General features: G+C 38.8%; 2 protein-coding genes and 1 pseudogene across 3 annotated transcripts; 2 read left to right on the top strand and 1 right to left on the bottom strand.

The window, feature by feature from the left end:
• The first annotated feature begins 3730 nt into the window (after positions 1-3730).
• LOC146557417 (transmembrane protein 181-like) lies at positions 3731-11352 on the top strand. 2 transcript variants are annotated; one of them, XM_085248002.1, is made up of 17 exons: positions 3731-4043; positions 5185-5288; positions 5416-5483; positions 6389-6479; positions 6593-6714; positions 6850-6966; positions 7096-7176; positions 7301-7400; positions 8323-8453; positions 8546-8637; positions 8735-8792; positions 9022-9124; positions 9215-9266; positions 9348-9430; positions 9718-9807; positions 9893-9959; positions 10063-11352. In XM_085248002.1, exons 1-17 carry the CDS (start codon positions 3910-3912, stop codon positions 10145-10147), a joined length of 1578 nt encoding a protein of 525 aa, XP_085104128.1. In that variant the 5' UTR covers positions 3731-3909; the 3' UTR covers positions 10148-11352. The 2 variants fall into 2 exon arrangements, with proteins under 2 accessions (XP_085104128.1, XP_085104129.1); XM_085248003.1 differs by lacking the exon at positions 3731-4043 and adding an exon at positions 4754-4903.
• On the bottom strand, positions 11346-13506 carry LOC146557416 (dynein light chain Tctex-type 1-like). Its single transcript, XM_085248010.1, has 5 exons — positions 13399-13506; positions 13211-13252; positions 12723-12846; positions 12329-12406; positions 11346-11537 (listed from the first exon to the last, which is right to left on the bottom strand). The coding sequence occupies exons 1-5, from the start codon at positions 13420-13422 to the stop codon at positions 11467-11469; spliced, it is 339 nt and encodes a 112-aa protein (XP_085104136.1). The 5' UTR covers positions 13423-13506; the 3' UTR covers positions 11346-11466.
• Positions 13507-14982: 1476 nt separating this feature from the next.
• Positions 14983-15123, top strand: LOC146557415 (U2 spliceosomal RNA; annotated as a pseudogene).
• The last annotated feature ends 1276 nt before the right edge of the window (positions 15124-16399 follow it).

Raw genomic sequence — 16399 nt, 5'->3', positions numbered from 1 at the left:
ATTCAGATATAAATCTTAACATTATTGTCATTGTTGTGTTACATAATCCTCACACAGCTTTCTTACCTGATTTATTTGGGAGACTGAGTTTGAATATTACTGTGTAGTCAGGAGAATTCAGGTCATAGCAGTGTACAGACGTATCCTGTACTATCCTGTACTGGTGACATGGGCGCCAAAGAAGTGGCCAAGGCCGAGACTGAACAATTTAAGCTCTGGCATGAAGTGATTTGTCACCTGATGTCACTTCTGTGAAGTGAGTATGTAGTTGTTGTTGTTTTGGGGGGGCTGTCCCTTCTCTTAAAGACCACACTAAACATCCTAGTAAGGTACATGAAATATTTTTGTATATTTCACTTATGCCATTTCATACTCTTTTCAGAACTCATGTAAATACATATCAGTCAAATGTACAATGTTGTAAAGAGACTTAGGTGGCAGATTTCTGTTTACACTTGTCTCCACTGTGTGTAAGTGTAATTCCACATGTGGAGGAGAGCTGTAGTACTGTTTTAACTAAGCAGCCAGGACCATAGAGAGCAGTTAAGTTGATCTTACCATCACTGAAACTCTAAAGTCTGGTCTCCGACGGAGAATGAAGCTACGAGATCTGCCCGTTCAGTAAGCTGACTTTGAAATCTGAAAAGCTGTTTTGTTTTGGGGTTTTTGTTGTTGTTGTTGTTGTTGTTGCTGTTTGAGGCAGGGAAGCTTTTGTTTGTGATCAGCTAAGGACAAAGAGCGAGGCCAGCTGGAAGAACTATGGGCAGCAGTAAATTATTCATTCACGGTGCAAATATGTGCATTAGATGACAGCCAAAAATCACAGAGAGAAACGGGAATGTTGAGTGCTCAGTGAAATTGGGAAGGTGTGATGGCATACCACCTCAAATATTTGTGCCAAAATATAGACTTCTGAAAATCTCAAGCTGAAACAAACAGGCCTATTGGGAAGTGTAACTTCTTTACTTTGGACCAGCTCTGCTTGGTTTGATGAGATTATTAGATTTTTTTATTTTATTTTTTCTCATATTTAAAAAAGAAAAAAACAAAACAAGCATGTCTGTTGGGAAGTGGGTTGTAGAGATGTGGACTGAGGAGAAAAATAAATGGTCTCCTGATCTTGAAAACGAGCATGTCGTAAAGAAAACTTTTTTTTTTTTTGTTAGTTGTGCAATATTTTCTTTAACAAAAAAACCTTTGTCATTTCTTGTGACCACAGTTTGTTACCTTTTTACTTTAGCATCTCAGTTGCTGGTCTGTACATCTTTATTTATGAGATTGTTCCTCAATGTAGATCAAGTATACATACTGTATATTGTGAAGTTTTTTTCCCCCAAACATTTCTTTGTGTTGGGGGGGGGGGTTTACAAGTATAGCCCAAGTTATGAGATGGAAATGCAGGGATTGGGTTTGAGGGATGGGAACAGGTGACTTTTTGATGTTTTGTGAAGTTTGCATTGGTGGAAAAGATGTGAATGAGTAAGTGCCCGGTTTATTGTAGTTTGTAGACTAGTTATGTAGAGTGTAAATGTCAAGTCATGGTGTGTCTGTATTCAGCTGTGCAGTCTACCAGCCCCATCAGTGTTGAATCTATCCTCTTCAACCATGTGTGGTCATGACTTCCTGCACATACACACTCATTCATCGTTCACAGGAGTTCACAAGTGTAAGCCACTGAGTTCACGTTCAGCGTTGCTAATGGACTTGGTTAAGGGTTCACTTTAAACTGATGATGACCTGTTGTAGATATTGTAGAATTTGGCTTTTCTCTAGAAAAGATCTGTGCTTTGTATTTGTAGCTGTAGACTTAAATGACAAAAAAAAAAAACTTGGGGAAAAAAGTCAGTCTGACTTGGTGACTGAACGTTTATAGTGAATGGATAGTAAGGCATGCCATGTAAATTATTTTATAATTGTATATGTCACGCATCTTTTGAATAAAATGTCATTGTTTCAGAAAAACACTGGTTTTGTCTTAAATATACATAAATATACTGCAAAGCTCCAAGGAGCCAGACTTTCTTGTAATTTTTTGTGCTCTTAAGCAATAGTCCTCCAGGTTTCTGAAGGTTCTTCCAAGTTGTTGTTGTTGTTGGGTTTTTTTGGACATAGGCTGCTTTTTCATTCATTTTCAGTCCAGTCCTTGTACCTGACAATTTTCAGAGGGATGTTTGTTTGGTTGATAAGCCACTTAACACTTATCTATGGATCATTCAAGCTCAAAACAGGAACCTAAATGGCGGGATGAACCAGTGTTGTGTCTATATAGCAAACAACTTAGAACTTAACATTTGTTCTTTGCTATCTTTAGTTACTTTGTTGCTATCAGCCTGCTGGAAAAAAAATAATTCTTTATTGAATCTGTAATTTACCACAAATGGTTTCCAAAGTACTATTAGCCCGAAACGTGATATATCATAGGATGGTGTGTCCTCAACACATTTAAGGAAGCTGATGAAGTGGGTGGCCTAAAAACACTCTACAGCAGATGAACGGTATCTGAAAGTCGTGTCCTTACAAGATGGGAAAGAAAATCCAGGACCTGAACTAGCAGCTGACTCTTCAGTTGATCCATCAGTTCACTGAATCCACATTAGAAATGGTCTCATTGAAAAGGTGACTATCAAGAAGCCACACTTAAGAAATGAAAACATAGAGAAAAGGCTGCAGTGTGCCAAATTAAACAAGAACTGGACTGCTAATCAGTGGCACTGTGTATTATGAAGTGATGAATCCAAATGGTTTTGTTGAAATTATCAATATGTGCAGAAGAGTTCACGAAAGAGGTACAACAGTGAGTGTTCACAGCCTTCCATCAAACACATGCCAGACCTCAACATTGAATACTGAGGCAAACGTCCACATGGTTGAAATCAGATCTAAGCAGCTGCTGAACCAGTATATACAAGGTGGTTCTGTTATCTCAGACAGCAGACACTTTGAAAGTGGCGAGTGCGACACACCTGTACAGCCATCACTGATAGTACCAATTAATATGACTTTTACTGCTGAGAAAAGACAAAGAACATCGTAATTTTGACTAATTTAATACATGTACAGTCTGAGATTCTGCTACTGAGATGTGTATAAACCTGTGGACGTTCCCAAAGCACAGCTTCCTATAGCACAGATAAAAAAGAACTTAATTCCTCTTATTAAAGGAGACTTTATCAATATTTTAAAATAGAAGAAAAAGCCTTGAGTTTAATCGCACACTTCATTTACCGTAATTAATATTTATGCGAAAGCGCGCATAAAAATTAAGAATTTACCTCATGTTTTGTCGTATTTAGATTTGTACTTGCAGTTTTTACCTCATTTTTTGTCATATTATTTTTTTTATTTTTTTTGTTGCATTTTACAGTTTTTAGAGTTTATTAAACTGTGTATGTGCTTAAATGGTTTGGCTGGTGTAATGCCAGTTTGTAGAATAAATTAAATTAGTTATTTTGTCTTTACGTTAAGGGGAAAAAACCCCTATATTATCTATATGTTTGAATCCACCCATTTTTCAGTGATTGCTCGCACCTCCTGTCAATCAGTGTGACTCAGATTGCGCTAAGACGCAATAAATTGTTTACTAATTTATTTTATGCAACCGTGGTCTATGGGGGTTGTTAGAGCTAAAAGACGGCTCCACAGACACTTCTTACTGACCAATGTAGCTTCCTGTTAACAGCCTCTGTCCCTGGTGCTGAACTCTGATCATGTGACTGTCCTCTACGTTTCCGCCCCCCGCTCTTCTTTTCTTGTTTTAACAGCCCTTTTTTTTAAGCCACACAAACAAAACGGCTTGGGCTGCACTTTTAATTTACGCACGTAACAATACGTGACAGGTGACTGCGCCTTTTACTGAGGCCCCCGGATTGTTTACTCATCGCCATTTCGGGTGTGATAATAATAATAATAATGGACACCGACTACTCGTCCGGCCTGGAGAACCCTCTGTACAGCGAGCTCAAGTATTTCTGTAGGAAAATACGGGAGGCCTACAATGAGCTCAAAGAGGACCTGACACCTTATCGCGATGACCGCTTTTATAGGTAGGCGCCTCTAGCTTAAATATACACACATGCATGGTGGGTTTACTTTCATTGTGTACGTCTGCGTTTTAAATCAGAAATATCTTACATCTCTGTCGTGACGCCAGCCATCCGTCTTTTTTTCGTTTAAAAAAATGTTATACAGAACCAGTGGTTTTCTAAACCATAAGGCAGGAGAAATTCAAATAAATGGGGAAAACGGGAAAGGCTGAGTCCTTTGCCGACATACACTTAGAGCACATATGTTAGCTAAATCCGCAATTTAAACGCGGTACGATTTCTACCAAAGGCAACAAGTGCTACCCTGTAGAAATGTATTTCTTTAGATGTATTTTAATGTCGGTTAAAAGCCATATTTAATTGTACAAAAGCAAATGGTTGGTTGTATGATTCGTGAGAGATATAATTTTCATCACTCCGGTTGTTAGAAGTCAACGCTCGACATGCGATGTGTTCCCACTACGCCTGCGCGAAACTACAATCAGCCGTCACTTTGAAGATATTTAATCACACATCTGAATAAAATAAGGCTCTGTTACCATAGATTAAATATATCGATGTAATGTACAACACTAAATTAATTTAGTGTATGTAACGCTTTGCATAGTGTTAAGGTACTAAACGTTAGTGAGCTGATAAACAAAGGAGGCAATGGGATGCTCCTTCACTCCCAGAAGCCTCCTTTTCACGACCCCTTTCCCCTGTCTGCTGCCGTCACGAGACTCCGCCCCTCCCATTCCATGACGTTGCATTCCAGTTGTCGTGGAGTGATGTTGATACGCGGATGTGGATTCACTGCGAAATTTTCACGGGTTTTCACTTGACCAACGTCGCTAACCGACAGAAATGGACATGTACGGGTAAGATTTGTCCAGCCGAGATCCTCGAAGTACTCCACTAGTACTTACAAGCACGAAAAGTAGCGTTAGAGGCACTGTGTGGCTCTGCTGGGATCAACCACTGCTAGCATGAAGTAGCATGGGAGCTAATCACTGTTGACATATCCGTCTCTGAACAGCCTCTGAGCTAACACCGAAACCACTAAGCAAATATTCACCACCAGGTTTCGTTCGTGCTACTTTCTTCGTGTGGATGTCTTACTTAGTGTGTGATAACCCCAGTGACTGTCTCCCCGTGACAGATTGGCTCCCATGCGGCTGTACACCCTATCTAAAAGACATTTTGTGCTAGTCTTCGTGGTCTTCCTGATGTGCTTCGGCCTCACAGTCTTCATAGGAATAACAGGTATGATGACAGTGATCATTCAAATGTAGACGTTAAAATAAACCAGCCATCGCCTATCTTTTCCTGTTTGAGGTTAGGTTAGGTTTCTGGGATGTTGCACTGATTTAACAAGTGTTTTATTTTGTAGGTCCAAGGATTATTGCTGAGCAGGAGCACAATGGTGACCAGTTCCTTGCAAAAAACGTTTCTGTTAAGGTGAGGCATTTGTTAGATAGAAGGATATGCATCGGCAGTTCTGCACTAAAATATTTGAGGACCGTTGTTGAAAAGTCAAGGAAATGCCCATTACTTTGAATTTGATGGAAAATGTTGATAAGAGAGTCACTGCTTGGAGAATTAGACTCCTTTTACACAACGCTTCTTAACAATATTGATATTGTTTTGCTGTGGTGAAACTTAAATGTCCCAAAGATAGACTGCAAAAATCTAGTTTTAGATATTTTCCCTAGTGTCTTTTTATTGTGCTATTTCATGCAGTCACGGAGAACTTGGTGATTCGCTTAAATTGGAATTTTAAAGGGATAGGATTAAATGGCTTATAAAGTGAAATGATTCATCCTCTCCACTCATAATTTCTCTTCTTGCTGCAGAGATGATCTTCTTAAGGCTTTGAGATTAACCATCAGTTGGTTTGCATTAACCAGGCTTTATTATTATTAATTATCATTAATTAATCAGATTTCACTCTACAAATTCACTTTACTGTGTTAGTATAGGTTATAATCTTTATTTGAAGAGCTCTTTAAAAATGTATGTCAGTGCAGCACCTTGATAAGAAGCACATTTTATTACATCACCTTAATGTTCATAGTTCAACTGTGTCTTTAACAGCGTGTCGTTGAAAGTTCACAACTTATCAGAAGGTTTTAGGGGTTCAATATCTTGCCCAAGGATACTTTAGCGAAGCATGTTATTGTTATGTTTGTTTATTACATTGTCATTGATTGTAGCAGTTTATTTTGTTTTATGTTGGTCTGAGAAAAGCGTTCTCATTTGAGCGTCCCCTTTTGTGAAATTTTTTAATAATTGAAGTTTGCTGATAATAGTAATAATAATAATAAATGTATAAACAGATTGTGCCTTTCTTTATGTGTTTTCAGACTGGGCCCTTTCATCTAGTTTCTTCTCCCCTGACCACCTACAATCAGCAGCTGTGGCTCACATGTGTGATGCAGGCTGAAAACAGCAAAAGTAAGAGACCACAGATTGAGCTTTTTACAGTTTTGTGTTGGGGTGGAGACAGCTTTCTCTTTTAGTATAATATGCGTAACACCACGTAACACTACTGTTATTTGTGCTGTCAGTGAGAGATTTCAAGCAGCCCTTTGAGATCAACGTTGAGTTGAAGGGAGTGATGCAGGATGCCAGCGTGATGCACATCAACAACGGGCGCATTAAGTCACGGATGCTGCACTGCGCGGCTGCTGTAAGTATCGGTCAGCCTGCTCTCACAGCAGTGTGTGTGTCAGAGAAGACAATTTTAGATGCACATTTAAGAAGTAGTGCAGATGGTTATTGAGCATGTGTTGTTTTGCTTTTTTCTTTTTGTCTCACCTCACAGAATTGCGATGAGATCATTGTACTGCATCTGGGCTACCTGAACTACACCCAGTACCAGGTTATGGTGAGCTTCAAAGGCCTTGAAAATATCACATATGACATCAAGGTTAAGTTTGTGGTAAGTTAAAAAGATCCCAGGTTTTTTTTGTTTGTTTGTTTGTTTGTTTTTTAAATTGCTCAAGGCCTCAAGTAACTCGCATGCTTTTGAACTCCTCTCTCTCTTGCTCCCCTGTTTTTCCCTCTTCAGTGGAAAACATATAATTCCACCTTCTCACAAGTGGAAATTTGGTTCCGGTTTGTCTTTGTGGTATTGACCTTCATGGTGACCGTAAGAACATGATAATTTTTTTTCCATTCAGTTTGATCTGCACATTCTGTCCTGTTATAGCACTTAAAACCAAAACCTTTTTCCAGATGGGATAACTAATGGTACTTTTTCCTGTTTGTGCCAGTGTATGTTTGCTCACTCACTGAGGAAATTTTCCATGAGAGACTGGGGGATAGAGCAGAAGTGGATGTCTATTCTTCTCCCTTTGTTGCTGCTCTACAATGGTAAGTTTCTCTTCTCACTTGAGGACACATTTTACCTGTCACTTACACACCTGGAGCCGATTGCACCAACTCAACAAACAAAAGCTGGAGTTTCCCAGGGCTGTCTTTTGTCTTCTATTCTGTTCATAATTTTGACAGACAGCGTTTCTACATGTGCCCAAGGGGAAGGAGGGGATCGATTTCAGTGGTCTTGCATCTTATCTCTACTTTTTTGTGGATGAGCTGGTCCTGTTGGCTTCATTGTGTGACAACCTCCACCTTGCACTGGGGCAGTTTGTAGCAGGGATGAGGATGAGGACCTGCAAGTCTTGAGGCTGTGGCTCTCAGCTAGATAGGGGTGGTGGGAGATTGATAGGTGGATTGGTGCATGAGTCTGCCGTGATGCAGTATATTATGGTGACAGTAGAGATGAGTGTGATCTACCGTTCTACCTACCCTCATGTATGGTTATGTATGGTCACATGCTGTGGGTATTCAAGTACAAGTGAGGGACATGAGAATTCTCAGAGTATTGTCTGGGCTCTTCCTTAGAGATAGGGTCAGGAGCTAAGTCATTTGAGAGGAGCTAAAGAAAGAAGAGCTGTTGGAGTGGCTGGACAGAGGGTGTAAAGTGCCCCCTCTGGATAAGTGGGAGAAAATGGATATAACTAAATTAAAATACGTTTCCACTTACAAACATTATATCTGAGTTGTAGAGACTAGTTGCCATTTATATATATATATTTTTTATTTATGCATGTGTATTTAAAGTTGTAGAGAGCTGACTCTTACAAACAGGTGATATGAAGCGTGGTGAACACGTCACCTGACACATTACAGAAACATAAATCATCCAATAAGAACATTTGGGTAATAATTTCTATAAGAAAACATACACCTCTCTGTGTACACACTCAACAGTTTGTTTGTTTTCATCGTTCAGATCCTTTCTTCCCGCTGTCATTCCTGGTGAACAGCTGGTTTCCAGGGACCTTGGACACCTTCTTTCAGGCACTGTTCCTGTGTGCTCTGCTGCTCTTCTGGCTTTGTGTTTATCACGGCATCAGAGTCCAGGTGGGTACAGTATTAATCTGCAGCTTCAGTGATTTCCTTCCATTTTTAGCACACCAACATGAATCTTTTATCTTGGTGTTTTGCTTCTGCAGGGTGAGAGGAAATTTCTGACTTTCTACCTGCCTAAGCTGGTTATCGTCGGTCTTCTGTGGCTGTCAGCAGTTACTCTGGGCATATGGCAAACGTAAGCACGACCTCCAGACAGAACCCAGCTCATTGAACTTGTGATTTATATGCATACCGAACAAGCAGACTAAGCTTTACTCCATCTGAATTTTCAGGGTTAATGAACTCCAAGATCCCACCTATCAGTACAAAGTGGATATAGCGAACTTTCAGGTAAGACTGTTACTGTTAGCACTTCTTTAAACAGCTTCTTATAAAGTGAAAGCTGAAGAAATTTCTTATCCAGTGTGTAAGGTTTTATCTGTAATTTGTCATTTAAAAGACTAAAGTTTATAAATTTTTGTTCATTTTAATTTGATTAATGTCCTTATGGATAGATATTACATAGAAATAGCTTCAGGTCTACTTTCATTTATTTGAGCCCTTTGTTATTTTTTTAAAGGGTATGAAAGTCTTCTTCCTGATTGTCGTCGCCCTCTACATCTTATACTTGATATTCCTGATTGTCAGAGCTTGTTCTGAACTTAAGAACATGCCTTACTCAGGTATCAGAGCACACCACAACTCTCAGCGTTCGATTCGACTTCAACTTTTAATGTAAAAGTGTTAACCAGCTGTCTCTTCTCGATCACCAGATCTCCGGCTCAAGTTTCTGACAGCGCTGACGTTTGTGGTTCTTATTATAAGGTATGTTCAACAAAGAGCAAACTTTTTTTTAAATGTTTTCACTATTTCTGTGTTTCTGATTAACCTCTCTTTCTCCCGCAGCATGGCTATTCTCTACCTGAGGTTTGGTGCTAAGGCTCTTCAAGACAACTTTGTTGCTGAATTGTCCACCCATTACCAGAACTATATCCTTTGACTTGTATTCATTTGTGCTCATTTTCATCACAACTTGGCATATTTATTGGTTCATGAGGTGGAGTGGGTTGTCCTCTAAGGCCAGTGGTTCAATTCCCGCGTCCTCTAGTCTACATGTTGAAGGATCCTTTGGCTAGATACTGAACCCTGATTTGAAAAACATGCTGGATGTGTGTGTGAATGAGGCTTGTAGTAAAGAAAGTACTATGAGTGTTCAAATAGTGCTATATAAGTACTAGTCCATTTGATCATCACTGTTCCTTAATTCAAAACATACCAGCTGAATTTTTGTCCTTCTATGGCCTGCTCAACTTTTACTTGTACACATTAGCATTTGTGTATTCTCCTTCGAAAAATGCACTTTATGGTGAGTTAGATAGAAGTTTCTTTGTTGCTCATTTATACCAGCACGCTTTTTTTTTTAAATTCAAATTTTATGTTGAATTTCCCAGACTCCCAGTTGAAGGATAATCCAGCTTTCTCCATGCTAAATGACTCAGACGACGAAGTGATATACGGGTAGGTGTTTTATCTACTCGCCTTTCAAATCCTTTTTAATTGTGCAGAGTAAACTCAGTGTAAGCATACTAGACCCCCTGATATTTTTCTTGTTTTTTTTCAGGAGTGATTATGAAGACATGCCTTTACAAAACGGGCGTGCGATCAAAGCAACTGCCAAGTACCAGGATGAGAGTGACAGTGACTGAGGTATCTCTGACTGTGTCCACGTTGGAAACTCTTGTGCACATGTACAAAAAGGATGCACATGAATTTATGTACTCCAAAGTGTACATAATTATATTTTTAAAACGGTTCATGTCTACTGAATGTACTGCTTTTGGATGGTGAGGTATGATGTAGCCACTCAGACTTTTTTTTCTTAATTGAAAATAAGGGAAACAAACACTTTGTTTTAATCTATAAACCGCCTACCCTCACCTACCCATTGCCAGCCTTTTTTCTCAACTTGATGATTAAAATGATCAGGAAAAAGGACTCATATTAACCAGGGATGTTTCTGTGAAATCATCATTTCTTCATAATTTCTTTTTCCTTTAAAAAAAAAAAAAAGCCTTGTATTAAACAACCGTTGTCTTTCTTGTGTTAATGCCATTTCTTTCCACTCTGGGAACAATGGGAAGTCACTTATCTGGTCAGAGCTGAGTGACATTTACAGGTAATGCTGCATCTGCTGCACATGAGATACAGTGTGGCTCGCTTGTCCTGACACGACATGTAAACAGGGAGTCTGCTGTCTTCAAGACGCTGAATACAGAGAGCCTTAAACTCGACCGCTGGTACCACTCACTATTTCTATTTTTGGCAAAGCAGCTATATGTAAATGCACTTTTCAAGAATTTTATTTATCTTGCCAAAAAAGTGATGACACTGTATTTTGTGACACATTGCATGTATTTTCTCACAGCAGTATAATGGACTACAGACCTATCATGTTAAATGTTTCTTTATCCCAGCATGTACAGTAGTTGTTGGATTGTTTTGAAGCAAACTTTTTTCCCCCAGCAGCTTTGCCCATATTTCCTTACAATGTGGGAAACTGTGCCATTTTTTTCAGTTGCCTAAAGCTGGAGGTCAAGTTGACAAATTGGCCAAAAAAATTTATTTCTCTTCTCTGTAAATATATATTTTAACCAAGATGGTGCCTTGTCTCTACATCACCCAATTTTCTTCTAAATGGGACTGCAATCTTAAGAATTGTAAGTGCTTCAAGATTAGTGTACATGTCTGATTCTTTCGGTGCAAGTGTAGCTTTTGTTAGTTTAAGGTGGTTAAACTGGGTGGTTTTTGGTGTTTAAAAAATACCTGCAATATTTGTTGCTTCAAAAGATAAAGCTTGTACATGTAGCAGTATCATGTCATGTTGTGTAAATAAAACTATGTACATAAGGCATATCTGTTTTAATAAATCTCTCTTAACACACAAGATGAACATATCAAAATCCCAAAACAAACAGCGGGAGTTCTCAAAAATGTGGACACAATCACTGGGTTTGGTGATGTAGGTTCAGATGGCGAGCCCGAATACACTGACAATGCAGTACACAGACTTGTTCTCCCATCTCACTGTACAGCTTCCTGTTGGGTATAACATTACATTATATCAGTAAGTAGCGGAGTTAAATTTATACATTCAAACAAAATAAGGGGTTAATTTTCTCACAGAAAACTAAAAATATAAATCATGAATCAGTTATTAAGATGATCAGTTCCTCTGTATTCATCTTTACTGTTCTGAGCCCTGATTAAGCCTCTACATCAGGGGAGTCAAACTTAATTTAGATCTGAATTTGTCTTTTAATTAGCAAATCATGTGCAAAACATGATTAACAGCCTGAGATATCAGTTGTTCAGTTCTGTTTTAGTTCAAAAGTTTTAGTATTAGGACATGATAAAAATAACTGGGTCCTTAGCAGCTTCTAAAATGATGTAAATACAAGTTCAGATGAAGAACAACTGATGTGCTTCTCCATGGTATTACTGGAATTTGTCCTCCTCAACATTGTAATAACGAAACTGCCCAAACCTGCTCGGGCAGAGATTTGGGCATCACACTTGCTGATCATTGCAGTTGCTGATGATCAGTTAATGAAGTGTATTTGATTATTATACTATTGATACTATTACACTCTCTTAAAGCATAAATAAATGTATGCAGCAAATATGTACTTAGTATTTTACATTCTCCTGTTGCACTTGCGCTTAGTTTTTATTAAATCACTGTATTGCTGTTCATCTGAGGTTGTACTGAAATACAATCTAAACAGTCACACGCACAGTCTGGGACGCAAATCCTTTCATTGATAAACCAATAACTTAAAAAAAGAACACATTCTACATGAGAAATACACAAGTGTTTTTGTCTTTACCATCGGTAGAGTTGTCCCAGAAGCATGTGCTGGCTGTTTGCATACCTGCTCCATTTTTCTGCATGATGACACAGGTTACTAACAGAACAAGAGAAGATAATAAGATTAAAAAAAAAATACATTGGGAAATTCCTTTGTTGTAGCAGAGAAACATAAATTGCACATTATTTTATAGCACTTAGAAGTATAAAATAAGTCCATAAAATAAAATTCAGCATGAAATAATACTAATTTGAAATAAAAATAAAATGCATACAATAAAGTCAAATGTGTTAAAAAAATCCAGATAAAACTGAATTAGAAATCCAGTAAAAACATATATATTGTTTTTTAACGTCCACTGAAAACCACAAGAGACACAAGGTGGTTATTTCACGGGTAGGAGTCCACATACAAATATATTTGAAAGGCTTTCCCAGCTTGCTGAGCTGACTGAGGCACTGCTCCACTATACTGGTGGTCCACTGGTTCACTCGGTTGTGCTGGTAGGCATTTCCTCCTATGGTTGCTTCCACCGACTATACAGACATTTTTTTAATCATTAAAAAAAACAAAGTAATCAACACAGTAATCAAACAGCTTACAATAAGTCTTATACAGCTATTATTATTTTTAGAAGGTAATAAAATTAAGACTTTTAATAAAGGTTTTCCTCAAGGAGTGAATATGGTAGGGCAAATTAGTGGAGTACTGTATAACTGTTCAGCTAGAGACATTGCCTAGCAACCGCTACCGTGCCCTTAGCAACCGGTCATTCCTACACACAAATTTGAAAGCCAAGGCCCGACAGAACCTAAACTCGAGCTTTTTGGGGTGAAACTAAAAATACCAACACTGCCAAGGGTTGTTTTTAAAAAAACAACAACTTTTTTTTTTTTTTACCTCTTTTATGATTGTGCTCACGTCTTCAACGACGAACCCAGCCTGTTGAATGAAAAAAGCGCCGTTAAAGCTAGCAAGGCGACACAGCCTTCTAACCACACTTTCAGGGAAACGTAGTCTGCACGCGAATTCAAAGTATGTGACAGGAAAAACGTGCAACAACAACTAGTTTCTATGAACAAACCCACCTCTTCTTCTATCTGATAGTCCATGGCTTCGGCCTCCCGGAGCAACCTAGATATATCACTTCCGGTAGGTTTCCTTCACAATAAATGCGTATCGAGAAGAGAGAAAATTGTACAGGGAGTTATCAACAGGCGTTAATTCATCGGAAAACACAAGTATTTACAGAAATAATATCAAAGAAAGAAAGAAAAAAACCAAACATTTTTTATAAAAATGACGAAAAATGACATTATTATTATTATTATTATTATTATTATTATTATTATTATTATTATTATTATTAATTTTCATGATGCTTCAAGTCCATTTCTGGATGGGAGCATGTGTTACTCTAAAACCTTTTCATACCGTTCAGCGGTAATCGTACCCACAAATACATTTTCCTTGTGGCACGATATAATGGGAAAATAAACAGGTTATGCAACGGTATAAGGAAGAAAAGTTGGAAGCACGTCCTTTTGATTTTAAAGGCAGCAACAAGTCTCAAAAACGTTGGAACAAGGGCAAGGAAAGGCTGAAAAAGCAAGTGGTACTAAAGAGGAATATCTGGAGGAACATTTTACAACTAATGAGGTTAAGTGACAGGTCAGTAAAATGACTGATTATTGTGTTAACTTTACATAAACTGCTTTTGCAAACTTGTTTTCTATAGTTTTCCTATAGTTAATCCTACTTTTTTTTGTTTGTTTGTTTTTTGTGTGTTTTCTAACCTAAGGGTGTTTTGCTAACTGTTAAACAAGCTAAAGTGTAAAAAATGTATTCGCTTTTCTTTTGTTTGTTTGTCATGTTTTTTTTTTAAATAGCACTGGGGTTAGTTCGTTAAAGTAATACAAATGCAGAAAAGATAAACCAAGACTTTCAACCTCCAGCTGCAAGTTTTCTCAGACTTGGCCAACTTCACCCTTCTCAGAAATAGCCAGGAAAGCCATTACCCTGTCAGGCTTTGGGAAGAGTCATTTCACACCAAAGTTACAAAAATGCAGAAATAATTGTAATTTATTTAAGCTAGTTTTGTATGTCCACTTCCATGGTTAGAACTGCTGCAAATCCAGTGTCAGTAATCTACAGTAGATTACTGTGGTCTAGAGTAGACTTTGTGCAGTTTTCTGTCTGTACACCTGAGGGCGGAAGTGTGTCTTTGTGTAACCTTAAACAATCATAGACGTGTTTATTTGATTTTCGTCGTTTCATTTCAACGCACGATACTGGTATTATAATTCTTTCATCTTGTAATTATCATATTATGAAAACAATTATAACGCCAAGAAAGTTATAAAAATGAATTGAAGACGCTCCGTCTCAACGACCGCTGATTGGACTGCAGGCGACCACGTGATTTTGAATCTCATTAACCGGCATGCGCTGACCGGCGTTTCAGAAACTAAAGTGTCGTCATATATGTGGCGCCGTTTAAAAACTGAAACATGCCGACCATAGTTATATTGTGATGTTTCGGAGGTAAAACGTCAGTAAAACATCGACCTGTCCTCTACCATTTGTTAGAAGGCGACTGTGTTCTTCATTGTAACCATGAGTTAGAGTTGCAGTAAGCAGAATGAGTCGTTTCTGTCGTGCGATATGTGGGTATCGCTTCTCGGCCTTTTGGCTAAGATCAAGTGTAGTATCTGTTCTTATCAGTTACAAGGCGAGAAGCAATGCAGGATGGCGGCGGCGTCGGCCAATTTTCATGAGAGAAATACATGGATGCAAGGTACAAGAAATACTTTGAGATTCGAGTTGATGGAGAAAGAGGACGAGATTCATGACAGAATTAACTTCGGACGAAGGATCCTTTACGAGGCTTTAAAGATAAAGCCTGAGGAAATCTACTGCCTCCAGCAGAGTACGGCAAGTAAACATTATGATGTAACCTTTTGCACGGGAGAATGTGCGGAGGAGGTGAGAAGGAGATTTCACGGAGAAGAAAACGAAGAACTAAAGAAATATACGGTAACTCCTTTGTACAGAAATGATTATAGGATTTTAACGATCCATATGTATAACCCTTGGGTTTCGGAAGAGACAATCAAGTACTTCTTAGGAAGGTACGTCACAGTACTACCAGGAGTGCGCAAAATAAAGGATGGCTTAGGACTATGGACCGGAAAAAGACAATTCCGAGTCAAATTAAATGTGGATACGTCTACCGAGGACGGATATTGCCATCCACCCGCGGTATTCTCCATAGGAGCAGATAGGGGTTTCCTAGTGTATGCTGGGCAGCCCCAAGCGTGCAGAAAATGTGGCAGTACCGGACATAATGCGGACAGGTGTGAACAAATGAGGTGCAGGAGTTGCGGGAAGATAGGCCACATAACTAAAGACTGTAAGGAACCTAGAAAATGTCATTTGTGCGATTCAGAGACCCATATGGCAAGAGACTGTACTAGGCCAAGGTCATATTCTGAAGCGGCAGGAAATGAACATTACAGAAAATCGGATGCAGAAACTGATATCGGAAAAAGAACACAGGAGGCGCCAACGGCTGCCGAAGATCACCTTAACGAGGAGAGAGCTGGGAGCAAGGAAGGCGGAGTAGAGCAGAGGAATAAGGAGGAAGGAACATTACGTGAATCGGACGCCGAGAGAGAGAAACAAGCAGAGGACGGACAGGTGTGGGCAGTAGTAGCGAAGCCGCGGAGAAAATCAGCAAAGAGGCGGAGAAAGGTGAGCTCAGGTGCTTCTCCAGAAGAGACAAAAACGGAAGATAAAGAGGATAGGGAGGAACGGATCGAGCAGGTGGAAAATACGGAGGGACATGTTTTGAGGGGTACACAGACTGAATGCATGCATACCCCCTTAAGTGACTTCACTAGTGATGGGGATACGGGGGAAGAGGCTGAAAGCGAAGAAAAATCGGAAGATTCCTTTATTAAGAACTTATTGGCGCAGGTTAATATGAAGAGTTAAAAATGGGGATACTGAAATAAAACTCCTATGGTTTTGATTTGTTTTGGTTTTGCTTTGAGACCCCTTTTTTTTCTTTTTTTGATTTATGTTTAA

Source organism: Mchenga conophoros, linkage group LG15 (assembly GCF_057382185.1).
Source record: "Mchenga conophoros isolate Kocher_MC1m ecotype Shallow Benthic linkage group LG15, M_conophoros_male_GT1.1, whole genome shotgun sequence".
NCBI classification, from domain to species: Eukaryota; Metazoa; Chordata; class Actinopteri; order Cichliformes; family Cichlidae; genus Mchenga; species Mchenga conophoros.
This window is presented reverse-complemented; position numbering and strand designations above follow the sequence as displayed.